The 27971-nt window shown below is 38.8% G+C and overlaps 1 protein-coding gene across 1 annotated transcript; it reads right to left on the bottom strand.

Annotated features, from left to right (window-relative positions):
* Positions 1–59: 59 nt before the first annotated feature.
* On the bottom strand, positions 60–26510 carry pparg (peroxisome proliferator-activated receptor gamma). The gene is made up of 9 exons (XM_088423828.1): positions 26277–26510; positions 11164–11454; positions 10769–10935; positions 9198–9336; positions 6845–7044; positions 4430–4547; positions 4107–4291; positions 3216–3459; positions 60–1706 (listed from the first exon to the last, which is right to left on the bottom strand). Exons 1-9 carry the CDS (start codon positions 26326–26328, stop codon positions 1459–1461), a joined length of 1644 nt encoding a protein of 547 aa, XP_088279954.1. The 5' UTR covers positions 26329–26510; the 3' UTR covers positions 60–1458.
* Between the last annotated feature and the right edge of the window lie 1461 nt (positions 26511–27971).

Raw genomic sequence — 27971 nt, 5'->3', positions numbered from 1 at the left:
TCTTTGGAAATATTTTTGCGTCTCTTCTGCAATGTTTTCACAAGAGACACGTGCAAAAGTTAGAAAATATTTTGATTTATTTACAACAGTCATTGAAATCCCTTTATCTGTTTTTCTGTCTTCATGAAATCATCACAGTGATTGATTGATAAGGCACAGCTGGAACTTTGCATTGACATGTGAGTCGAGAAAATTCAAACTACAGTCATACAAAAACATCATTAACCATTTAGGAGTATAAACAATATGTTTTTTTTTTTTTTTATATGTACAGTGGAACTTCCAAAGTTGACACCTCAGAAGTCAAATAATACTTGAGAGTTCAACTGTCATCATGCGCAAATCTCACATGACTTGAGCATATGGCAAACAGAGCGCACAAACCACAACACTTTAGCGATTGCCCATAATTGGAAGCTTAGTCTACAAATGTTAGCACTCTGAAATCACTCTGCCTGCCCTTCAATTGGAATCCTATTGTGAACAACTTTCAAAAATTGATGATGTTATTATTTGTATCCATTCATTTTCTATAGTAGGGTCGCTGGCACCTATCCCAGTCGTGTTCAGGCAATAGGCGGGGGAAATCCTGAACTGGTTCACCATTCACACCTAAGGACAATTTGAAGTATACCTTCAATGCATTTTTTGCCGGTGCGCCTCGACGAAAACCCATGCGGGCACAGGGAGAACATGCAAACTGCACACAGGAAGTGGATTGAGCTGGAACTGAACCCGGGACCTCTGAACTGTGAGGCTGATGTCCTAAGCCCTCTGCCTGTATTTGTTTTAATATAGTAAAATACTGTTAAGTGTGATAATATATGCCAATATAAAGATACTTAATAATATAAAATTAAACAAATTTACATAGAAAAAATTGTAACCATAACATGGCCATTTTGAAATGAGAGCAACGTTAAAGGTTCCACTGTACTGTATTCTTAATACTTTTACTGTATAACATCACAAAGGCACAGTAGTGACAAGTTGGTCTTGACTGTCCCGATAGCTGTCGCTGAAAATATGAAACAGGGACCAATCTGATCGTTTGTCCTGTCACTCAGGTGAATCTTACAAGATGGCACCCTTCAGATTGCCTTGGTGGGAGGGGCAGAGCAGGTGTATTAGAATCTCATAACTTTGCTGAACATCATGGAGAGTCTCGTGCATTGTGTGTGTGCGCGCGCGCGTGCGTGCATAAGCATGTAGATAAGGGGCGCACAAATAAACATGGCGTTCACAGCTACATCTGCCCTCCAGGCGCGAGTCCGGCCGGCCTGCCAATCAGAAGTCTCTCGGGTGGGAATCTGAACCGCACGCTGCTGTTTTGCAAGGCAAAAACCGAGGGAGGGATGACTCTACAGTCTAGACGAGGCGTGAACACTCTTGACCTTCCTGTTTCTCTTTCTCAATCGTCGCTTGTCGCAAGCCCGTTTGTCCGTGGAGGTCTCGTCTCTAATACAAGTCCTTCATGATCTCCTGCAGCAACGGGTGCAGCAACATGTCCACCTCGGTTTTCTTGAGCAGCTGGATGAGGTGCACATGATCGGTGACGATCTGGCGTAGGTCAGTCATCTTCTGCAGCAGCTTCGCGAACAGCTGCAGGGAGTCCGGGTGGCTGACTTTCAGCTGAAGCTCCAGCGAGTGCAGCACCGTCTCTTGGAGCTGCTCGATGGGCTTCACGTTCAACAGGCCCGGACGGTCTGGGGATGGACACGTGGACATGGAGGGGAGGAGGGGGTCGGTACACAATGCGATGTTGCTCAGTTTCTACTGTACATTCTCAGTAAACATGCAATTTGTTCCCGGGAACTTCCCCCAACCTACATGAAAAAAGCACATACTTACCATAGCATAGAAATATACACAACATAAATTATTACTAACTACTCCCATGGCTATCCTTTTAGGGGCCCACCCTTGGCTAATGGTTCACAGAAGACCTGAGTTCATAGAATTTCAGGACAAGAGCTTTTTTTATCTTTGAAATTTTACAACGTTAGAAGGGATGAAGGAAAAAAGTCAAGCGGGACAATTTCAGTCTTGTTAAAGAAGAAATGATGTGATGTTAACTATGAATGATGAGACTCCGGTCTTTGTAAGGAGCCGTTCAAACTCCACCCACCTCAATCACTTAGATAGGACGACTCATCTTAACATATTAGCGCCATTGTTACTGTGTTTTTAGCTGAAGCAAGAGCAAAAAAAAAAAAAAAAAGTCACACAAAGGCGGAGAGTGGAGAGGGAAGGGAAAGAGGGGCAGAAGTAGAGTGGAGGAGCTGCAGAAAACTCGCGACCAAGAAGACGTGAATGGCTACAGGCTAGGTTTGACCGATGTTTTGTTAAAATTGACTAAGCATGCTTTTCACATTGTTTGTAAACGATGGGTTCTGTTTATTTTTATGGCAGTAGTTATCACAAATACCTGTCATTTGGCACACTAATTGTCAGAGAATATACTTGTTAATAAGTGCGCAGTGGACCTTTTTGATGTGCAGAATTTCAGTGCGCTTTTTTTATATTATTCTATGCAAGTGCCAGTTATCCTGAATAACTGCCATGACATATAACCATTACATATTACTTGCCTGTATGACTGACCGTTGCAGAACTTTTTTTTTTTTTAATGTGGGCCATAAACGTAGATGAAAATAACTTTGGACTACATAAAACAAATGATCATATTATTTTTCAAATAATCAATTTATCTTCATGTCTAGCTCTAATCGCGGCTATTTAAGTTAATAAGCGACTTTAATGTCGGATGTGCCTTCTTATCGGGGTCAAGGACTGACCTTTAGCGCAACGCTAATCAGCGCCATTACCCCAAATCATTTGTCTAAGCCGAATACTCATTAACAAAATTGGAGATTTTTATGGTCTGTTGAGTCTCACCTGTCCTAATTGCATTAACACCCCTAAAACAATTATACTATACAGTGACTGGACATTTTAAGAACTCGCCGCACTTAGTCAACTAACACACAATTTAATTATAATAGTGAATAAATATTTCCAGTGTTTGATTATTAGAATTTCTCATTCTCTTCCCTACTACAAATATCAAAAAATATCTAACAGACGATGCTTGGCTATATCTAAAAAGAATCTAAAAACTTCAGTCACTGCATACTTTTTTTTTTTATAAATGTACCATGGCCCTTGGAAAACTTTACAAAGAGTCTCGACACACGCAGCATAAGGCCTCTCACCTCCGCTGAGAATAATGACAGCCAAGAAGAGTGCCATGTCACTATCGTCCAGCTCTAGCGTGTTGAACTTGACAGAGAACTCGAACTTGGGCTCCAGCAGGTGGCAAAAGGGCTTGCGGAGACTCTTCAGGAACTCACGCGTCATGAAGATTTGTCCGTAAGAGATCAGGGTGCCGTCTTTGTTCATTAGGGGAGCCATCATGATGATGAGGACCTCTATCACGCCGTATTTGAGCAACGTAACCTAGGAAAAATAGAATAGAATAGAGTACAATTAGAATAGAATTAAATGGAAAAGAATCCAAAAAGCCTGTATAAATCCTGTATTGTTGACATACAAAAAAAACAAACTAAAATAATAATAACCATATCACATACTGTAAATGCAGTAGCAAAGCTCTTTGCCAAACTCAACTGAAAAACACCATCCAGACAAACAAGATCTATTCGTCTATGTTGCCTATCCCCGCCGTCTTCGGGCAGTAGGCGGGGGACACCCTGGATTGGTCGCTAGCCAATCACAGAGACAAACAACCATTCGCATTTACAACCACACCTAAGGGCAATTTGGGGTGTCCAAAGCACTGGCCATGCATGTTTTTGGAGTGTGGGAGGAGACTGGTGTGCCTGGAGAAGACCCACGCGAGCACAGGAAGAACATGTAAACAGCACACAGGAAGACCCCTGAACTTTGAGGCAGACGTGCTAACCACTCTTCCATCGCTCCGCAGTGACAGTGTCTTATGTTTATGTTAATTTTTAATTACAGTGACAGTATCTGTTTGTCTGTTAAAGAAACTAAATGATTAAAGTCACTTTTTCTTGGTGCATATCAGGCTGAAAAAGATAAAAAACAGACACAAAAAACACCAGAGGAAGGTTTACATTTACCTGATCGTTGAGGTCCAGGTCAACAAATCCCGGTATGCTTTTGGCAAACTCTGTCACTTCCCTCACAGCTTCGGCCGAGCGGGATTGGCAGCTGTGGAAGAAACGCAACTCGACGGCGTTTGTCGTTCGGTGGTCTGTGACGCTCGTCATTCCCACGAAACTGTATTCCGACCCCAGAAGAGCACCTATGAGAGAGGACATGGGTTTCGTTGGTTATATGGTATGGTTCCAGATAAAGCAAAGAATTCCACGTTGTAGGAACTGTCCTGTTCTGTAAGCGTTAGCTTAAGGGTGGCGTGACGGCTAGTTTGGTTCCGACTCACCTCCATTTGTGCTGGAAAGGGTGGACATCTGCTGCTGGTGCTCCTGAATGGGCATCTGCCGGCAGTTGATAAACTGCTCTCCCTCCATTAAAGACTTCATGTCATGAATGACAAAAGGCTGTGACACATGAGAGAGTAGGGATGAATAAAAAAAAAGAAACAACTCAGACGTCAAACCCTGTCACTAACAAAGACTATTATTACTATTTTGCTTACAATTGGTAGAAACTTGTGACAGATTGATGCAAATACTGATAATATCAATACCAACATTGATGTTGATTGACATCAATGTTATGTGATTGATACTTTGTTACTGTTAGCCTTTTGCTTTAACAAAGCGAAAATTTAGCAGACTGGCTTTTGTGTCGCTACTCACAAACTACAAGCTGAGTTACAGTATGCAAACTTGGTATGCAAAATTATTTTGATGTTGTGCCACTCTTCACATGACTCAGTGGTTCCAATGGTTAAAGCACAATTTTGCTGATATTACCAGGTTTGTAATTTATGAAGATTTGTGTGCAAAGTAAAATGTTTTGATGTTATTTTTGTTTTGTTTACACGTATGTTCCAAAATGTTAAGTGAATCCTGTTCAGACTGCGACCTCAAGAGAGCTTTGCGTTTTGGCTCCCTGTGCAATTGAGTTAGATACTCTTGGTTGCACAGAACGAGCACAGTGAGACTCCCTGCAACAAACAGATGATTCCGAGCCATTTGGCGGCCATCACTGTCAAGAACAGTCATAACAAGCTAACTGACGAGCCTTGAACCCTGCCGACTTGACAGAGACAAGCTACAGATAATGCTTCTACTGCTCTTGGTTCTCTGCTGCCAAGCCCAACAATTGAATAATCAAAGCGATTGTACATACATTCACAATAGTCAGACTATGACTTTTTTTTTTTGTCATTGCGGAGAAGGTCAATCACGTAGGAGCGGCTGGATTAGACGGGCAAGGAGGGAAAAAAAGCTTTGGGACCCTCTTTTCTTTTGTAATTGGAATTTAAAGTGTAAACTTTGCATTTTAATCATGTTTGGTCAGCTACTTGCTTGACTCTAGTTAGACGTCCGAGCGCCTACTCATAGGGCAGTCTTTCTCCAATAGTGGGTTGGGCTGGGGGGGAGTGCATAAACCCAGGGAAAATTATATGTTTTTGCCATGTGAGCTGTAATTATGATAAAATAAGGATTGGAATATTTTTTCAGGCTCTTTGATGCACTTGTTTTTTTTTCTGTTTAGACAAACCTTTAACCTGCATAAATGCTATTTTGAGTAGTCAACAGTGTTTGAAAGTTGGTTTATATTGTTTTTTTTTCTTTTGTAAATGTTAAAAAGGATACAGTTTTACATACACTAATACAATTTTCATACTGTAGATAATACAGTACAATACAATGTAGTCTTATTTACGGTCGGTGTTGCTAGTGGGGGGAGGGGGTGCAAATGTTTTCTCTTTCCTGGGGGTGGGAGGGCTTTGTAAAATAAAACTATAATCACCATGATCCCGACTACGTGCAGTCAAGACATGGAAACAAGAAGGAATAACAGTACGGTTACTGTATAAGGTTTGATAATTTAAGAAGTAAATGTGTATCCCCATTAACCACGAAAAACAAGGGATTACTGTAAACATATATTTTATGCCTGATTACATCCATTGAAAATAAAGGTTTTGGATGAACAGTATGCTCTAACATTTAGATTTATATGAAAAAAATAAAATAAAAACTCGCAACGATACATGTTTCCTGTTGTTCAGCATAACCACTGCTATGTGAGAGCCAAGACATGGAAACCAGTGGGAGTACTTGTTTTCCGTTAGAGCAACAAGGAAAGACTTGTACTGAGGCTGTGCTACATACTGCACATCACATATGTACTGCAAGCAAGTAAACCATGAACATGAACATAAATGAATGACCTGAATAGAAGTGTTTCTTCCAAGACAAAGTCAATTGAAACTTGTATCTTTACAAGTCTCAACACAGTATTCTGGCAAGAGTTATTCACCGAAATTCTTTAAAGAATGTTTTGTAACATCGATATTAGACTGTTACAGCTCTGCTTCAACTTGAGGGTTAGGGTCATTCAGCTTTTTGGGAAATTTTCAGGGTGAACCTAAACCTATGAACACCAATGCTGTTCAATATTTTAGTCATTGCTGTTTTCCCAAAAAGGAAGCCCACATCAAAATTGTGGCCGTCGGATTAATGTTTGGTGAGCCCTGATCTTGATCATCTTGTTTGTCAGTCTTTGTTCACTTAGATTTGCTAATACTTTGAAAAAGCCTTTTTAGAATCCCACCTTCACATACCCCCGGGGGTGTACCTCCATTTAAGAACAAATGCTTTAGAGGTTCAAATGTAAAAAGTAAAGGAGTAAAGAATGAAACACTGAAAAGGTTTCTTACCGCATTGTCTCCTGTCTTGCCAGAGAGGATGGCCCTGGCCTTGGCCTTGGTGAGGGGGAAGTACTTGAGATAGGCCTCGTACAAATGTTTGGCCAAGGCCCTCAGGTCGGCCGCCTCCGGGTGAATGTGCTCCATGTCGGACGAGAATTCCGCCAGCAGTTTCTCCTTCTCCGCCTGGGGCATCCGGCCAAAACGAATAGCTGTGGAATGACACAAGCAAGGAAAAAAAAAAACAACAACGGAGGAACATGTTAAAGGCCAGACAAACACAAGTCACAACAATTTGAATGATATATTGACCCGTGCTGTCCCTCATGGCAGATTCTCAAAATTCTCATCTAACTTACCGGTAGGTTAAAAAAAAAGTCATAATTTAATATTGAATATGTTAACAACTGGAAAATCTGCGAGTAGTTAATTTTTGAAGAACAACGTAAAAATGGCCCAAAATATTCTGATAGTGATGGACTTTTGACCTATATTTTTGGATTGAAACTTGATTCTTTTTGTTTTTTGTATTTACATATCTTCCAAATTTCATGTTCTTAATTACAACTGGAATTTAGAAATTTAGAAAATAGGAAAACATTAAAAACAGGCAATGTATTTGACCTAAGAAAAACACGAAATAAACAAAGCAATTTCAAGAGGGAGTTGGCAGTGCATGCGTGGGCCTTAATTAAACTAATGAATGACACAGTCTACTTTTTGTCTTTCGCTGCCAGGGTTTACAACATCATATGATTTTTCACATGCGGGCAACAGAAATGTGCCCAAACCACCTGTCTTAATTGTCATTTAATGAATGCTAGAAAACCTCCTGCCAGCAAACATAATTGGCATGCTATAAAACATCTTAGTGTCAGTTTGTTTTGCACTTTCTATATACACAAAACTATAGCTTACGCATAATTGAAGTGTGTATTTATGACTGTGGCATTTTTTTTCCCCTGATGAAAGTTAAGGTATAAAGTTATACTGTATATTAGGTTCAATGAAGACTAAATTGTTCATGGAATTTGAGCCCTACAATTGTTTGGCGACCGGTCTGTGGCGAGCCAACCCCCACCCTGCAAAAAATGAGGTATAGAAAATGGAAGTTGATGGAAGTTTAAAGTATCGTATGACAATGCAGTGTCATTAATCATCCTTTCATTGAAGTCCTAGCAGTTGCGTGACTGGGAGGGGAAAGCCCATCCTAAACATTTTTTTTTTTTTTTTACAAACCAAGTAACTTGGCAAAGGGCCTACAACCATGACAAAGCAAAACAGTGGAGAGCTGTGCACCCTGCCTGTCAATTATTGATTTCATTAAAACAAAAAACAAAAAATACACACATGCACACAGAGCTCACTGAGCACCACGTGTAGCGGAGTGTTATCACTGATGATTGCATATCAGAAATTGTCATAAAAAATCATAAGCAGATGCAGCTAACTATAATTTTGACAGTAAATAAAATTATGAGACGAAGTGGCAAAGTTGAAGCTATTTTGAGTAGTAAACAATCTGCCCAAATTCCAGTACAGTCCAGAGTTGTATGTAACTTGAATATAGAGTAATTTAGCCACCAGTTAACTGTAGCCAAGGGGAATATCAGCAATTTTGGATTTGATTCGATACCAAGTCACACCTGGGACAAATATTGCAAACCAATCTGATATTGATACTGGCAGTTTTTTTTTTTTTTTTTTTAACATGAATATATTATTATTTTATGCACAAGCCTGCAAATAATAATAAAAAATAATGAAAACTAGATGGCACACATCAGTTGAACCAAACTACTATTTTGTTATTACTTCCTTGTCACGCCACATCTTTAGGTTTGTGAAGTGCAGAGTAAAGCGTGCTTGGTATGGGTTTGGGACATAAGAGTGAGCGCTACCATATACTGGTGATTCTGTACATGCAGAAGGTAAAAAAAAAAAGAAGAAAAAAAAGTAGTATTTATGCAGTAAAAATGTACAAAAATATAGAGATTAAGAAGCCATTATAAATTAATTGCAAATGTGAATATTTTATCTTGAGGAATGATACTTAAAATTAAGCTTCCTGATGAATGATATTCTGAATATTGATATTTTGGTATCGATCGCCCATCCCGAGTAAACTGGAATAGAAGGTACTTGCAGTAATTCTAATAGTAAAAAGGTAGAAGCTATTGTTGTCGTCAATGTGAATGAACGCAAAGTAAAGTCCAAGCTAAATGCAAGAGTGGCAAACTGATGTTATAGTCAAGCTAACTCAAAGCTGAGCGGCGAACAAAAGCTAACGTTCAACCGAACTGTCAAAACCCAATGACATTGTCAACTTGTTATGTTTTACAAACTAACGAAGACATGAGCTTACCGTTGTGTGACATGCCGACGTTCAGGCACTTCTGAAAACGACAGTACTGACATTTGTTGCGGGACTTTTTGTGAATTCGACAGCGGAGGTCACAGTGATCGTACACCAGCTTTAACCTGATGGTGCGCCGAAAGAAACCCTGTAAGACACAGTTATTTAACAATCATGAAAAAAATTCAGTAGAGATGCCTCTACAAGGGAAGTCCTTAGTTGATGATTTGATCGATGCGGCTGTTTTGGTTGGCAACACCAAAAACAACAACAAAATTACTGCCTGTTGCCTTACGAGAAAGTGTTGTGTCTATTTGAGAGCTGTAACCATCATCTATCATGATACTTTATGTTGGCACACATTGTATTTTAGCAATATCCTCTCTTCCAGGCAGAAACTGTTCCTTTAAAAAAGCAACAATAACAAAAAAAACAGTGTGATATTTAAAGGAGGAGGATGTTTAAGGGGACAAAAACTCCGCCTTAATAAAGAATGTTCTCTCATTGAAAACAATTAAAGTGTTTGCCTCCTTGGCTGACCTCCGCATCTGTGCGAGTCCACTCCTGGCTTCCCCCGAGAATTAAGAACAATGACTCTTCCTAACACACTGCTTCGGAAAGCAACCAACAAGACATGGATCTAATCATTTTATATTAGCAACTTCTCACAGATAAAACAACCTACAGACGCCCCCTAGATCAATCACATTTATTCCATATCATCCACCTGATGACCCACAAGGGAGGGGAAAAAATGGAGACAGTGAAACCTAACCGACACTTTTCCAGTAAATTACAGCAACGCTGTCCTACATGTCCATTATATAACAGTAATGCTTTAGAGAAGAGACAGTTAAATAAAAGTTTTATTACGTACATATAAATGCAATTTTGAATAATGTACAATTACAGGGGAACATATCTTATTCCAAGAGTCTCAAACATTAAAAGATCAAATAATTCGAGATGTCAATCTTGATAACCCACAGCTGTGAAGTGAAAATAATTCCAGCTCACCAAGCTAAAAAGCCAGATTCTCCCCCGTACAAGAATGGTTCCACCCCACATGCCACCTCTCGTTAGCTGTCGTGTAAATTATTTATTTTTGTGAAAACATTTCTACCATGATCCCAAAAGAGGACACTTTTGGAATGTTGGATTTTTTTCTGTGGATAAATATTTATTTAAACTTTGTACTTTTTGCGAACATGTCTGACACTTTATGTTGATTATTTTTTGTGGTTATCAATAATTAAGTTAATGACCTATTTTTATAAACAAATCTCTACTTTAATTCCAAAGGGGAACACTTTAATATTTTTTGTGTATAAATATTTATTCATAATTATGTCTTGTTGATAACAGGTCGGACACTTTATGCTGATTATTTCTTGGCGACAAATATTTATTAATAATTAAGTATTTATTTTTGTCAATTGATCTCTACTGTAATTCCAAAAGATGACACTTTCTGTTGAATATTTTTTTGAGGACAAATGAAGGAATAATATATCTTTCTATCATATCATATATCTTTTTTTTTTTTCAAATTAACACTCCCCCAATTCTGTCTTTCCTACCTTACATCCCTCACAGGCGTGGACGCCATAGTGAAAGCCGGAGGCTTTATCTCCACACACGCGACACTCAATATTGAGCGAGGCTGTTGGCGGGTCATCCTGGAGCTTGGAGAACGCTGGACTGTCATTGTGTTGCGGAGGCGACTCTGGCTCCACTTTGATTGAATCTATTGCCGAGAAGTTTGGATGTTATACCTCGACTTGGTCTCAAAGAACATGCAAGTATAGATTTGACATCCACTTATTTTTACAGGCGAGCGAAGCCTTGACTGGTCATCATGGCACTTATCATAATTTTCTTTACAAGTTACTTGACTTTTAAAAACACATCATTTTGGATACGCCTGATTTACACTAAAAAGGAAAAATTTAATCAGGATGAAGATTTAACTTACTGTTTAAGTCTATGTGAGTCCTGTAGCTTTGCATAGTAGCAAAGTCCAGGTTAGTTAAGTGCTCCTCGCCCTGCGGCGGACTAGGGTCATAGGCCACGCCGACGGACGACATGGAGGACATGAGCGAGGGCGACAGCGAGGATGACGAGGACGAGATGGAGGCGTAGTCCAATGTGGTCAGGTGCTTCATCTCCAGCGACTGCGAGCTGTCATCCAGCTCGGGCAGATCGGCGGCGCTCAGACTGAAGCCCACGGGCCAGGCGAGGAGCTGCTGGGTGTCCACCATGTCTGCTGTGGAGAGAGAGAAACGGTACGCTTGACATGTTAGCTGATACAACATTTCCGTGTTTACCGCATGTGTCCTTGCTTCAAAGAAAAACAGCAAAAAAAGAATGTAAAACAGAAGAAAGAATGAATGTGGGGAGAGGAGGCGGCTGGTGGGGAGATAAGAAAATAAGGAAGTGTCTACTGGGAGACGCAGACACGCTAACATCCATGTCATGCTAACGATACAGGTTGTATTTAATGGAAAACAAGAATGCGCCCACATACAACTACAATGTAATTACAGTATCAACCGCAAGCCCCCACATCCTCGGGTTCGCCCCAACAGTCTTCCTGTTATCTATTCAGCAGGGAGTAGAGATTGGGACAAGGTAGGAACAAGACGATCTCTGCTCGTGATGTACCCGTCTTCCTCCTGTTGTTGTTTGGGTGGCTCGCCCAGCAATTGCCAAAGCAAAGAACACTCAAACAGAGAGTATGTGTATGCCTTGTTTGTGATTGTCACCTATGAAATAAGTCACTCATTTCGTTTTGTTATTTAGAAAAACAGCACTCACAGTGGGCATGTTTTTTTTTCACATTGGTCTGAGCACTACTTTGGAACAACTGTGGGATACTATTAAAAAAAGAGGAGACAGTGACAATTCTTGCTGGATCCAAGATTCACTTAGAAAACTCTTAATTTTGATGGCGTAAAACTCATGGGTTGAATCCAGTCTTGGAGTGTGTGACAGATTTGGAAAGTGGAAGGAAATACTGATAGCCTAAAATATCATTAGACACCTCTTTTATTTTTCAGCAGAACGGCACTCTATTTCATAGATCTATTGCAAGTTTTTCAAGTTAATTAGCTAATGCTTGTAAAATCCCAGGTAAAAACATCAAAATTGTATATATATATATATATATATATATATATATATACAATTAAAAATTGGTATCGAAATAGTATAGTAAGTGCTACGTATATATAATATACATGCATACAATTAAATATGATAAATAAAAAAAATATATAAAGGATTTATTTCCCTTTGAGTGACGCTTGTTATAGCCATAATCCCTAGTAATTGTAGCCTGGGCTAGGCTATCTTAGCTTTCTTCGTATTTCTTGATTATCTCCAACTTCGTTTCCATATAAATTATCTTCTTCTCGCTTTAACATCACTAGCAATCAGATGGATAACCAATTCAAGATTGAATTAAGCACTAAAATGCATAATAAATACTGAATAATAACAATAAATATTGAAAGCACTCTCACACAAGATCAAGTCTTTAGAAAGCCATCTTTGTGACCCCATCATGCTGACCAATAGTAGACCAGTATCTTAAGGAGTCGAGACACCGACCAATAGCAGAGCAGCACTGTAGTGACGCGTTGCAGCGAAGGCAGTTAGACGCCAACAGAAGATAAGAGCAATTACCTAAAAACGCCTCAAGAGAGAGGCAAAACAACATACACAACCAACCCCATGGGTCATGACAGTTGTTGATATTAATCGTTAAGCGGTATAAATACCTTAAAGAGGGGACGAAAAAAACTGTTTGACCCTCAAATTAAGGATGTGCACGATACATAGGTGCCCCCTATATGTGGGTAAGCCATTTCTCAGAGATTGTTGTTACGTACAGTAAATACACAGTGGCTTTTCCCTGTGTGTGGGCAGCTATGAATATGTTAACTACAGTGGTGGAGGGTTAAAAATAATCAATAAGAAGCTACTACTTAACAGTCAGAAAATAAACTTCCCATAATCAGTGCTACGATTGCCAGAATGGAGCCAAAAAACAATGAATGAGCTGAATTATGCAAGCGACTAAAATAAGACAACGGCGGTAGTAATGCTATAAAAATGGATCGCACAGCTCTGGACTGGAAAAAAAAAACATCCTCCTTTGGCAATTACCTTATTGTTTCCTTTTTACTGCTTTGGAATGCAGCAACAAGGATTGGACTACTTAGAATTCACATCACTCTGACCGACATTGCTGCAGTGTGTTTGTGTGCAACTTGTAGCTTCCACTATTTCAGAGGCTACTTCTGGGACAATATGTTGACTATTTATAGTTGCAGAAACCTGGATATTTTTCCATTTCAGGCCAGCAGCCAAATCTGGGCTGAACATTGATGTGTTTGCAAAATGCGCATGCTTGCGGAGAAAAACCTTTTAGATGAATAAGAAGTCAAAGGGATCGCACTACAGCCAGAGAATCTCATAAATCACATCGCAATTAAAACAAAAAGCATTCTGTTTACGAGCCTGACAGCATGATGAAACGAATGAATGAAACGTGCATGTGTCCGCGAGCTGCGTGAGCAAACACGCTGTCAAGACCAGATAAAAGATGAAACATGAGTAGTGTGTGTGTGTTTGTTGAGCACGTGCGTGAATCGGGAGCTTGAGCGTGTCGCGCCACATCTTGACTTGCCACATGTCAGAACGAGTGCACCTGGAAGCGTGTAGGAGGACTTTGTCTTTGTTATTACATCACACAACAAAAAACGCCAACAGCCAGGTCAACTGTCACAACTTCAGTGATACCCTGAATTAAATGTTTAATTTGTTAATTTTTGCAAATACCCCCAAGAATTGACTGAATCGCAAATATCCACCAGTTGGATTTTTGCAAAAATAAAAGCACTGTGCTGTATAAAAACTAGGGGTGTCAGATCAAGAGATTAATTGCGGTTAACTATCCATCCATCCATCCATCCAGTTTCTACAGCTGCTTATTCTCACAAGGGTCGCAGGCTTGCTGGTGCCTATCACAGCTGACTTTGGCGGGTGGACACCCTGAACTGGTTGCCATCCAATTGCAGGGCACACAAAGATGAACAACCACTCACGCACCACCCAATCACATCTAAAAACAATTTAGTATGTTCAGTACACCTGCCGTGCATGTTTCTGGATTGTGGGAGGAAGCCGGAGTGTCCGGGAAGAACCCACGGGGGCTGAGGGAGAATATAAAAATTCCACACAGGAAGGCCGGAGACAGGATTTGAACTCGGATCCCTGACATGTAGGGCAGAGGGGCTAACCACGCAATCACCGAGTCGCTTGCGGTTAACTCTCATTAAATACGTTTACATTTTATTAATCAGGCTTCTTGTGTATGACTTGGTGTGAAAAATAAATGTCACTCACACCCCGAGTTGGATACTGATTGACTGTCACTGTTTTTGCTTGATCTTGCTTCGGCTCTGCTCTCTACTCCACCAATGACCTGACTGGGCCTGAATTGTACTTCAATGTGCAAAACACTAACCACATAAGATTCCAAAAAAAGAGAATGACGTGACAGACTGGTTCTGATTTTTACAGTTGATAAATTCTCCCTGGGTGTGAATGTAAGGTGTGGAAAGGCGCTTGTATCTATGCGTAAGCCGTGCATTCAGAAAGGGCATAAATGCCTCCCACACATACATTCAACCATAGAGAAGGGACAATGTAAACACACATGAGAGAAGTCAACAATGAAGATGTCGATTATGAGACAAAAATATGAAGAACTAGTCTGGCAGCATTCAACGCTGCTCTTATCGCCTCACCTTTAATAAACAAAAACAATACTCCGCTCTGTTAGGAGGAGAACCGCGCAACTAACAATCAAATGAATTCCTTCTCATAATTTGCTTTTGTATGCCTGCTTTATTTATTTATTTGTTTATTTATTTATAGTTTTTGGAAAGCTTAGTTCAATTAAGAAATCACTATAAAAGTGGGGAAAAACGTGGTATTTGATTAATCAAATGTTATGATTGTGGCAATATCATAATCCGGGGTTGCTTTGATTATTCAGGTTCTGGACGGCTTGCTGTGACAGAACAATGATGTCTACCAGACAATGGCCATCAGTTGGTGCCCTTGGGAATAAGCGCCCAAATCATACCACCAATTCCACTTATGAATGGCTCAAAAATCATGATGAAGAAAAATAATACTAATAATACTAAAATAAGGCATAAGAAGGCCAAGTCAAAGTCTGGACTTAAATCTAATCGGGAGACTGTGTAATGACATTAAATGGGCAGTTTGAGTTAAAAAAAAAAAATCCTCCGACTTGTCAATATTTTCATGTGATTATTAAAAATGTATTACATTTTTATGTATTTTTAAGGTCTAGTTTAGAGTTTTCCTAACTATGTAAATAATCATTTAAAAACATTTATTTGTATAAATATTTATTTACGAATATTTACTCCTGTCATATTTGTGTAACAAAAATTGGTTTGATGACATTGTTTGATAAATAGCTCTCCTCTCTCCAAAATAGAATGCATTTACTCATTTCATACATGCATGTGACAGGGGAAAGTGTAGCAAGATGTGCCACTTCCTAAAAAAAAATGTCATTTAACACCACATGTGGTTTGCAGTAATAGTGACTAAGACACTTTTACGTATACTGTCTGCGTCAGTTGGCACCCTTGGAACTACTCAGCAATCTAATTTTTGCACAGTGAGTCCAACATGACAACTGTTCGATGTTCAAAGAAACAAAAAACCAACAACAAAAAAACATCCGTAAATATAAATGTTATTTATTAATGGCTTTTTGAATCTGGCAAAGCATTTTTTTTTATGAATCATTATAATAAAGCCATTTCAAGAGGACCCTAAAATGGCTGCTGTCAACTTTCGGCGTCTTAACCTGGGTTTTCCCCCATCCACTCTTGTAGGACCAAACAGACAGAAAAAAAAAGCCAGCGAGATGTCTGGCCTGTCTGGCACACACTTGCTTGGACAATACTGAACTTACTCTGAAAGGCTTCAAAAGCTTGGCAAGACGCGTGGTTTGGAAAACACCAGCAACATCACCTCTGAGTGAAACTGCGCCCCGACCGTCTGATCTCTTTATGATTATGATTGTCGTCATGTTCCGAAAAGCACGGAAAGTGGAGCGGGACCGGGTCGATTGGAGGTCAGGATGAGTGGGAGGACCCATTGTATTGCAAATGCGCAGCAGAGGACCGCGTTAGATTGTATGGAATCACATAAAATGGAGCGATGATTTACTTGAGATCTGTCAAAGTGGCATTAGTAACGCTATGACTAACTCAGAGACTACATGAACAATAATAACGTACTTTTTTTTTATCTTTACAAGGTTCTTAATTGGTCAGTGACATTCCTGTATGATTGGGATGTGGGAAGTTGCTTTCATTACATAACAAAGAAATGCTGTATAAAGATTTAAATACATTTGTAAAACATATGAAAAACTTTAAATCTATTTATTTGAGCGTAAAAAAACAAAACAAATTCAAGCAAAAGTTGGCAAGCATACCTTTGTGTTTTGGCAAAAGCTTAGTATTACTATCTATTTTTACTTACAAATTTCACAATATTATGTACAACATCGACTCTTGTCATTTTTTACTTTACATTTTGTAGGGTCACGGGTGATATTGGGCCAGGGGTGCGGCACACCCTGAACTGTTTACTCCCCGATCACAGGACACATGTAGACGAGTAACCTTTCATGCTAACGTCAATAGTGTTCGACGATGAGGCTAAAATGTTAACCACTATCCACTGTGCTTAATTATTTGTTTCAACTGTTACAGTACGTTTGTTTCGTGGGTCGGTTTGCTCTGTTGCATGTTTAATCATCAACATTTAAAAAAAGCAAAGAACACACACATTTCTGTGAACTTAAATACACTCTAGATCTTTGGTTCTCACTCTTTTTTTCAGTGATTTACATGGAGTAAAACTTTTTTTTTTTTTTGCGAAGCAAAGCATTTCTGAAGGGGGAAAAACACACACACACACACCTAAAATAGAGTGCTGAGTGCACCCAAATACAACTGCCCCCAGGAATCCAGTTAAAACCTCACGTACCCCTAATGTGCTTTCATGGAACCCCAGGGGTACTCGTACCCACTGGTGGACCGTGCATTTCACAATTATGCCTTAGGTGGCGTCCGACCAGAACAAATATCCCTCAGAACCACGCGTACACATTAATGGGCGTACACCCTAATTGTGTACAACACAGGCTATTTTCCAGAGCATTTAAACATCAATAAAGGCCCATCAGCATCAGTTTAGCTGTCCGGCAACATGCCTGCTACATACAGTGTGCAAAAGTGGACCTAACCTAAGACTACAACACCGGAAGGAGCTTACCCAAATAAATAATTAGTTATGAAGAGAACAGAATATGGACAATAATTGTACTCATATATATATGAAAAATACATAAAAAATGAAGTTGACCTTTTCTATATTTATGATAATAATGTCAGGTGGTGTCAGGCCAGCAGAGAAGGCCTTGCCCCAATTTGAGAATCACCCCTCTAGCTTTTCAACAGCACAGTGGAAAAGTGAAATCAATAAATTAAATAACATAATAAATTTTGAATCTTTATCAGATGAAAGTTTGGCAGGTGATCCGCATACTATGTCAAAGATTAAGATCACAAATGAAAACATGAAATCATAACGAGGCATGTAGTCTATGTCACCTGATTAAAGGATTAACTGTAATAACAGGAGCTCAAACACTAGATTGGCATAAATGAGACACACACACGCACATGCAAAGTTCCACTCACCCTGTATGTCCTTATCACTTCATAGAGTGTTAACCATGAGCTCACTGGCCAACAACTGACAGTGAAGAGGAGGCTTGCATGCGTGTGTGCATGTCCGTGTACGCGGTCATGCTTTTCCTCAGGAAGTGATGACCAATAGAAAGGGAACTACACGCACACACACATTTTCTCTCTCTCTCTCTCTGACACAGTCTGGGCTCAGCAGAAGTTCAGACAGCTCAGCATCATGTGCTCAGGTTATGACTCCTTGTTTACTAATCTGTACTGTAATATAAGCAGAATGTGAGTTAACCGCATAACCATATTCTATGCGTTTACATGTGTAGTAAATATATGACAGTTTTTACGTGCATTTAAAATGCTAAACATGCATGTGTAGGTGTGTGTGTGTGTGTGTGCGTCGGGAGTGTCAGACATGAGATGCGGAGCGGGTGACTTCCTGTCTGTTTGGTCTGAGAGGCCATCATCACGCTGTCTACAGTATCTGGTTGCACTTCTCTCCCGCCATGCAATCAATTGGTGTCAGTGCGACAGCGGCAACCATGACCCTGGGTAGTGATTTAGTTCTTGCAGATATATTTCTATAGGGTTTGAGTGTTATAGACTTAAAAAAAAAATCTGATAAATTTTTCACTTGACATGATTCAGTACAATTTTATATTTTTCATTCTTTTTTTCACACTTTTTTTCTTGTTATAGAATGTGAAAGTATTTTCACATTCACAAAGTAATTTCTGTCAACCCACATGGTAAATACGTTTGTTGAGTGGCACAAAAATCAAATTATTCGATCATTATTTAGACTCAAAGACCTTGTTCAATTCAAAATTGTTCAACCTCTCAGAATTTCAATCTCAGTCATTAATATTGTTAGATTTCTATAGTCCCTCTTTCAAATCTTTGTTGGAAGAAAACAAAGCATACCGTACATGTGCTTTTGCTTTATTAAACAATGATCAATATTTTTGCCTATTTTCAGACATGTTACAGACAAGACCATTCAATTCAATCATAATTATTCATGTTTGTTCATTTCTTAACCATCAATTTGAAATGTTCTTTTTTTTTAATAGTGATAAAATCATTAAATGTTTTCATGATCCAATGTGAATCACTGAAAGATCATCATCATAAACCAATCAATAATTGCAGCTCTTAAATAATCTCTTCTAAATTAAATGAACTAACTTAAAACACATTTTTGACTTAGACTTCTGTGCAGTTAAAATGGATCTTTGACACCTATAGTCGCAATGGTACGGAATGAGTTAAAATGCTACTGTCCTCTTTTGAGGAAACAAATAGACAAGGCAGACTGACCGTCTCATTGGTCTGCCCTGTCAATCATTCACTCACTTTTTTAAGATTTTTGCCACAGAGGGGGCAAAGTTAAACGTGTGAGTTCAATGGCCTAAAACAACAATAGACGAACAGCCTGTAACACTGCCTGGAGTCATTGCGTATCATTTCAATCTATTGTCTAGTGAAAAAAAAATTCTTTGCTGTCATGAGAAAGTTTGACACACACACATACAGTAATAAACACATGTGACTTGACAGTGAAGCGAGTCCTTGGGATGGCAGGGTAACTGAAGTTCAGCTCTTTAATGCAAACAAAGACATATGAGGACACATAAGGACAGGAGTGCATGCAGGGGCATGTCTCGTGAAAGTGCAGCCAATACGGAACATGCATTGGTTGTACGACAGAGACTGTAAATAACCCTGTGGCCTGTTTAAAAAATTGTCACTGAGCAGCGCATTATTTTCAGAAAACTCCACCGTAAACTTCAGCTTTACAGTTGCCATATCTGCTCTACCCCAACTCATGGTGCGTTTCATAATTCCTAAAGTCCTAAAGTACTTCCTAAACAACTTTAAAGTTGTGCTATTGGACAATAAATCACTGGATGGTTCAGGACATAAACCTTTCACTAAATTCAAATAAATGCTAATTTAGGTAAGACGCCAAAAGATCTGTGGCGCCCAGTTATCAGAAAACATGGTGTCGCAGCATTTAGGAGTTATGCTGCACACAAGTGGAATAAAGTACCAATTGTAAGCCTCAAGTATTTATGTTGTAAAATCAAGTCTAATTTTTTACTTACTTCACATACTTATGATTAAAGCATTTTTTCAATCAATGTTTTCCAAAACTTTGTTCTTACATTGTATGTTCTTTATACACAGTAAATTATGTTTCAGTAAAGACATAATTTGGTCTCAATTTAAACAGCGTAAAACTTAATAGTAAGCTTTACACTTGGACAAGAGTAAAATATACAGATGAAACGAAGAATAAACTTTACTCTGTTTAAAGTAGGACCAAATATGATCTTTTTAGTGTAAAATCCACACTAGAAATGCACCGGGTCGTAATTTTAGTAAGTTTCTTTTTATTTCTTTAGTTTGCATTAAAATGTATTCACCCATTTTGTTTGTAAATGCTTTTAATTTGTCATATTTTTAATTATGCATAAATTTGTCTTGCCTTGCTTACCCACAATAAATGGGCGTATCATGCCAAAACCAGTTACACATTGCCTGAAAAACATTTTTGTCAAAAATATCGAGCATGTTTTGAATCCTAAAATGACGAGAATGTTTCTTTAATCTGACAAGAGTGCCTGGACACTGCCACAGAATTTACATTTGAGTGTTAGCTCCATTAGCTACTCTGAGGGAAACTGCAATTTTAACAATAATCTGAGTACCATACATGAACTTTCCCCCAATTCCTTTAAATAGTTATGAGTTAATGGTTGATGAGTCCCTTGAGTCACCAACGCTTCCTTCGGTGGATAAGGGGAAGGAGTGGTGCACTTTGTCAAGGTCACACACACGCGTCTCAAGGAGTAAGTGGCAGGGCCCCAAAGAATGCGTATAAGCACACGTGAGTGCTGTACACGCAATGTATGGTTGACTTAAGGCCACACAAGTTCAATTCAGGTCAATTTATACCTGAGTCTAATGTCAGTTATGAAGCAGCTAGTGGAGGCTTTGTCAGGTGGCAAACAGCCTGCGGTAGAATGCGGGAAGGCCCGTGCCTTGTTCCTCGAAATGCTAAGGAAAAGATGTAAGTGGGGGCTGCCTCTTCCCACAATAACACCACAACAGATGACGTGTGCTCGCTGACGACAACACAATGTGAGCTGGAAGACGCAAAAGTTAAAAGTAGAGGTCTGTCCAAAACAAACCAAATGAAATTAGTTCTGAATTAACACAAAATTACACCTGCTCAACTAGTCAGCGCACATTACAAGACAACACTAAAGCCACCATGCTGTGATTAGATAAGCCTCTTCCATGCAGAAATCATTCAAAATAACCACAACAGAAGGTTAAATCTTTGGTTTCAACGCAGGAGAAAAGTAAAGACCTTTCAATGGGAAGCAATGAACTAATATGCAAGTATACTAAATTAAAACTACAAAATTGAAAGGAACAATTGCATACATTTTGCTATAGCTATGGCATGGGCGATATGCTAATAGACAGCATAGTAGTGTACATAGCTGACTTTGTTCAGGCCAATCGAAGTGACTCTGTTCATTCTGTTCAAACTGTTCTCAAACAGGTGAAGCGAGTGGCCAACTTAGTGGAACAACCAGTCATTCTGGACGATTATGAATTGTATGGATTTTAATTGAAGTAATAAAACCCCAAAACATTCCTTAATGGTTTTACTTAATAAAAATAAATGATGTGGAAGGGCACCACGACGGCGGCGGTTAGCACATCCACCTCACATGCATTTGGCCCCTGGGCCAGACTTTGGACACGCTTGCCCTATGTGTTAATTAAGAGTGTTACAACCAAAAATCAGAACGCATTTTCAAGAATGTATTTCTTTATATGAGACCAAATAGCATCAGATCAATGCATCTTTTCTTTTGTCGCAAAATTAACTGGTAACGATGTATACGTTATGATTGACCGCCGATCATTCCAGGATCCATCTACTCTGATTATCTGTCCAAGTGTCAGCTGGGACAGGATCCAGCTCAATCCTGACCCTGAAGAGGGTAACAACTAAAAAGCAGATGGATGTCAGGCATCCATCAGTGATGCCGTGAGCAGACAAAATCCACACCAGTCCCAGAGGAGACACTCCATTTGACCTGATGCGTGATTGTGAACTCTCATTGGTTTCCAAAGAGGAAAGTGGAACAAAGGCTACTGTATATCACTCTGCCTCTGTAAAAAATATGCTAAAGTGCACTGGCAAAAAAAAAAAAAAAAAAAACACTTCACACCACAACTCATTTTCAAGTTGTTATAACGTGTATAGTACCGTTTTACTGGTTACGGTCCCTGAAACAAAAACAGAATTGTGCTAGTTGTACAGTTTGTTTGCAATCAAAACACTTCATCCACAATATTGTCAACAGTTTTTCTCATTTTTGGGCCGATTTTTTTCCAAATACGTAGATGATGTTTCCACCTTATAAAATCAACGTCATACTCGACTTTGTCTTGGTTAGCTTGTTTTGCTAGCGTGTCAAATTCATTTGAAACAGTAAAATGGCAACGAGAATATCAGTGCAGCAAGAAAAAAAAAGTGCAATGCAAATACAACACCTGTATTCTGAGTGTGGTCATGTGATGTCTGCAAGCTGAGGTCGTTGCCTGAGCCTCTGATATGTCAGTCAATGCGGCAAATTGGCCTCTCCTGAGATGGGCTAACCATCAAATCTCTCTGTGACTTAATAAGACTTAAATGGATTCATATCTAACTTAATATATGTCTACACAATAGTCCAAGAGGGAAGCTATTTTTGTGGCACTTGAGGTTTAATTACAAACACGTTTTTTAAAAAACAAGCTCTTCAGGATAAAATGTTGTTGCAAGGAGACAGGATTTGGCTGTGTGACTGAGCTCTGCTGTTAATAATTACAACTAATTTAAAAAACAAATAAATAAAACGCCGACCTTAAACCTTTACTAAATCAACAGGATTTGACGCTTACTGATAAAGCTAAATCAAAGGTTGGCTTTCCGCAAAAACTGTCACTGTCTATAATATGTCTGTCAAATATAAAGCATACAAGTTTGTTTGCGTGCGATTAATCTTGCTTATCTGTTGTGTGAAAAAGTAGCAATACAAACACATCTACTGAAGCACGCCACAGCCAAGCAATGTGATGAGGCGATCAAACATGCTATCTGAGACACTCCCTTCATTTATGATGGCTGAGCAAAGTCTCATTCATTCACGCGATTTATACAAGCACACACACATATTTTTTTTTCAACTGTTTAAAATTCTTAATAAAATATAATACAATTAAATAAATGTATTTCAGCTGACTTTAGGCATGGGAAGACTACGCTTTAGACAAGTCGACAGCCAATCCTAAGGCATATCTTATCAAACACCTCGCTCAAATTCGCATCTGTGCAAAATTTTGTCTTTATTGAGCCAAATAGGGATGTTTTCATAAGAAAGCTGGAGTGCTGAAAAAAGTGGTCAGAGTTTTTTTGGGAAAAAAAAAAAAAATCCTCATTTGAGTGGTTAATACGTCCATCTCACAGTTCAGGGACCAGAGTCTCTGGAAAATGGATGGATGGATGGATGGGTAATAGAGGTATGCTGAAATTTTACTCAAAACATATAGTGATTAGAAGCTTTGTTTCCCCTTATCTTAGCTGACCTTTGGCATGAGAAGTGGGGTACACTAGGACTGGTCACCAATTACAGAGCAACTTGAAACAAACTTTATCATGAAGGAGCTTTCCTATCCCCCTAAGGGTTTCAACAAAAAGTAAAAAAAAAAAATCTGAGCCAAGGTGAACCTTCTGTGACCTTTTTAAACCCATCTAAAAAAAGATTATCCTTTGGTACGTATAATTCAAAGTTCCTCTAATTTAAAATAGACCTGTTACATCAGTGCTGAAATTTTCAGTTCATTTTTTTTTTTTCAATTATACTGACCAACACCCAGTAAAACTTTCCAGGGAGTGTGAGCAATTGACTCGTGCTTTGTTTATTTTACCACAGGATACTTTAATTACAGCAATAATAAATCTTCCGGAAAAAAACAAAAACAAAAAAAAACCCATATGTCTAACAATGGTTGTTTGACTTCATAATATTTCTGCCTTTGATGTTGCTGCTGATGTCATCACCAATGGAAACAGCTGTGTCATTTGGACCAATTTTCAGTTTTTGACAGTGCGGCGTGCAAGTTTGAACGGCTCCATTCTATTTTCTACAAAAACTGGCTGCACCCGCCAGCCATTGCGACATATTCTGGAGAAGTGAACAATTGTGTAACAGCAGCATATCTGACAGATTGAGGCGGCTTTAATGGAGAAGTAGAAATAATGCGAAGATAAAAAGCCCAAATGACGCGTCAATGTAAAATCCAAAAGCTGTAAACTTTATTGCTTTATAAACATTATTTTAAACATCCTCAAGATTCATATGAATGTCAATTTTCCCCAAATTAATTTATCCAAGTATATGGCTGGTGACCAATCGTGGGTGAATCCCATCTCTCACTAGGCTCCAGCACACCAGTGACGCCTGTGAGCACAAGTGCATAGAAGATGGATGGATGGATGGATGGATGGATATGATGGATGAAAGGAAACATTATTGAAGTTATTCAAATGTTTCCTCTTCTGGGATTTGCTTTATTTCTCTTGATACTAAACATTCTTTGAAGCTGTTTTTTTTTTCCAGCAAGTTTTCTTTCCCAGCAACTTCAATCAACTTCTTCAGAAATAATTACAAAATATTTACAAATAACACTAAATTAAATGTTGCCTCATGAACTAAAGTAAAACGAATCATTCTGTGAGGTGCCTCATGCATTTGTGATGACAGAAAAATAAAAAGAGTCCTCTGATCTCTTATGAGTCATGACGCTTTTGGTTTTATACAGTACTATTTATGATAGCGCTTTGGTGCTGATCATCATGCACACTTTCTCTTTTCCATCACTGGTACCTTTTGGTGGTGGCATTTTAAGTCTTGCTTGATTCAGTGTTATTAGTAGGGCATATTCAGGAAATGCTTTAGTTGAACTCCACTTCTATGGAAAAACTTTATTTCTGTGTATCTTGGTTCAAGTATATAAACAATGAATCTGCATTTAGCCTTTGTTGTATTGTTTTGATGCAACATTAAGATTAGTTAGCTTATTTTTACACTCAAATGGCAGGTAATTGCTTAAAATGTTCTTTAATAGTTCAAATTCATAAAGGGGTTGCCCCTGTAACGGATGTACGGTATGCATTCCCAAAATGTTTTGGCATCCATGAATGAATGGTCTAAATGCTTTTACGAGATTTGCTTACATCTCAGACAATTATGAATTTTAGACTTCAAGCTTGTTTGACTAAAGGATGTACTGTATTTACCATGGAGTTTTTGTCTGAACTCCAAAATGTACTACTTTCAGGGTGCACGACTTGACATTCTCCTGTCTCTGCGCATTTCAAAAATTATTTACAGTGCATGCTTGATGCTTTTTTTTTTCTTGGTGGATAGACAAATCGAACATATCCATGTTCACATATCAAGTTTGACTGCTGTAAAACAAATTAATATCAGAGGATATTCCATTTTGTTTTAGCAAAAAGTAGAAACTTTCCAAAACCATATTTTTTACATATCAAATACTATCAAAAGGCCATCGACTCCGTAAGTAATTTAGAATGTCAAATCTGATTTCAAAATGTTGAGACGTTTATCTCAAGTTGTGTCAGTTCGCTGAGGAGGAATTTATCACATTTTGTCCAACTTGAAATATTTTCTGGATTATTTTGCACAATTTTGATTCAGTCCTAAAAATCTGACCTGGAAAATCATCTTTTCGTCTTAAAAGGTGACATTTTTATTTATTAATTGTAATTGTTTTTGTTGGGTTTTTTTCGTCTGGATTCTGTACACTGTGACTCGTCACCAAGCAATCACTGGGCAATTTGAGCATTGGGGTCGCAGGGTGAAGTCCAATTGCCGCCAATATTTGATAGTGACAATGTCACCCAACAAGTGACCCTGATAATGTATATGCACAAAATCAGCAGAGTTCTGCATTTGTGGCATGCGGGGAAAGGGTAAATTCACTACTGGAGTGACTCAGCAAATTGCAAGCATGGTCCAAATTGTGATGAGTCATGAACAAAAGCAAAAAACTTTTTTGTTTTTTTTAAATCAACACACCCTTGTCGGATAGAAGTCTGAGCAGATGTTGCACAATCTTCTGACATGACCATGTTATTTAAAAAATAGAAATAAAGCAAACTTACCTAAATAACTACGACCGGCGTGATGGTTAAAGTCGCTGCCTGGTGTTTGCATGTCAAAGTCACATTCAAAGTGTGGACCAGGAGCACCTGACTGGCTGCCACTGGTGAGTCCTTTAACCGCACCCCCCAGACAACCATCACCGCCACCCACCACCCGCGTGCCCCGCTGGACGCCTCGCCCAGCTAAAACGAGCGGCGAACGGGTTAGGCCACCTTAAAGTTACCGATCGAATCGGGCATAAGAATAAACTCGCCCCACCAACATACTACGAAAACAGTGAAGCGAAAAAATAACTGACTTGACTTGGTTTTGGCGATTTGTAACCTCCTCTTCGCTTCGCTTTGGCGCTCCGGTTCTTCTTTACCACGGTGACTTCTTCCAGCTGAGGCCGCCTCCGGTGCTCCAACTGCCGGCTACTTAAGTAAAGTTGGCAAGATATTGGCAGATTCGGACTTTCGCGATCAATACCTCTCAGACAAAACGTCGTCGAAACACCAAAGTCGCCTTTATACCTCCTTCATAACACGGACTACCAGCTACAATGTCAAAAAAAGACATTTGTAAAATATTTAAACCGTTTCTTTCGGTGAAAAGACGCAATTGATCTCTATGAGCAGCAGAGGCTGGGTGAGCGCGCAAGGGACCGTCTGCAAAATACTAGATGAGGAGGGGGAAAAAACAATAACGCCACATTTTGTGATTATGAATTCAACGAACACATCAAAGACATTAACATAATCATATTGAGACAGTGCTTTTGGATAAAAAAAAGCGTTTGTTTAATTTTGGACAATGTTTGTACTTAAAAATCATTAATAAACTGAATATCCATCTATAGCTCCAATATTGTTTAATATAAGGAGTCCAAAATCACTGGGCACATTCATGACATTTTCATGATCACACTACAACACTCGTTTTTTAAATAAATTATTTTGATAAATTTGGGGGATTTATTTTAAATGCTTGTTAATCATTTATACCCTCAAATGAATCAGTGGCTCCCCTTTTTGAGTTGGGGTAAACACTCCTAAATCACTACACCATCAATGAAGTACTCCCAATTATCCAACAACTGCTGGTTTTCTAATAAATTCCTTTGCCTAATTTTAAGAATTTTTTTAAATGCATATTGACCATAATTTGCCAATATATTGATCAATAGCTCTGCTGTTGGTTGAGTTAGAGACTCCAAAATTACCACACAAATCAGTGACATCCCTCCCCTTATGCTACATCCTCTGGTTTTCAAATAAATCCCTCTGCCCAATTTTAAGGATTTTATTTATGATTATTGATCAATATTTAACCATATATTGATCAATAGTTCTGCTGTTGGTTGTGTTAGGGACTCCAAAATCACCACACACATCAGTGGCATCCCTCCCCTTAGGCTACATTTACTGATTTTGAAATAAAGCCCTCTTCCTATTTTTAAGAATTTTTTTAAATTTATTGATCAATATGTATCAATATATTGATCAATAGCTCTGCTGTTGGTTGGGTTAGGGACTCCAAAATGACCACACACATCAGTGGCATCCCTACCCTTAGGCTACATTCTCTGGTTTTTAAATAAATCTCTTTGCCTAATATTAAGGAATATTTTATCATTATTGATCAATATTTACCCATAAATTGATCAATAACTCGGCTGTTGATTGATTTAGGGACTCCAAAATCACCAAACACAT

Source organism: Hippichthys cyanospilos, chromosome 9, assembly GCF_059441005.1.
Source record: "Hippichthys cyanospilos isolate Australia breed blue-spotted pipefish chromosome 9, RoL_Hcya_1.0, whole genome shotgun sequence".
Classification (NCBI taxonomy): Eukaryota; Metazoa; Chordata; class Actinopteri; order Syngnathiformes; family Syngnathidae; genus Hippichthys; species Hippichthys cyanospilos.
Note: the sequence above shows the minus strand (reverse complement) of the source record. Positions and strands in the feature narration are given on the sequence as shown.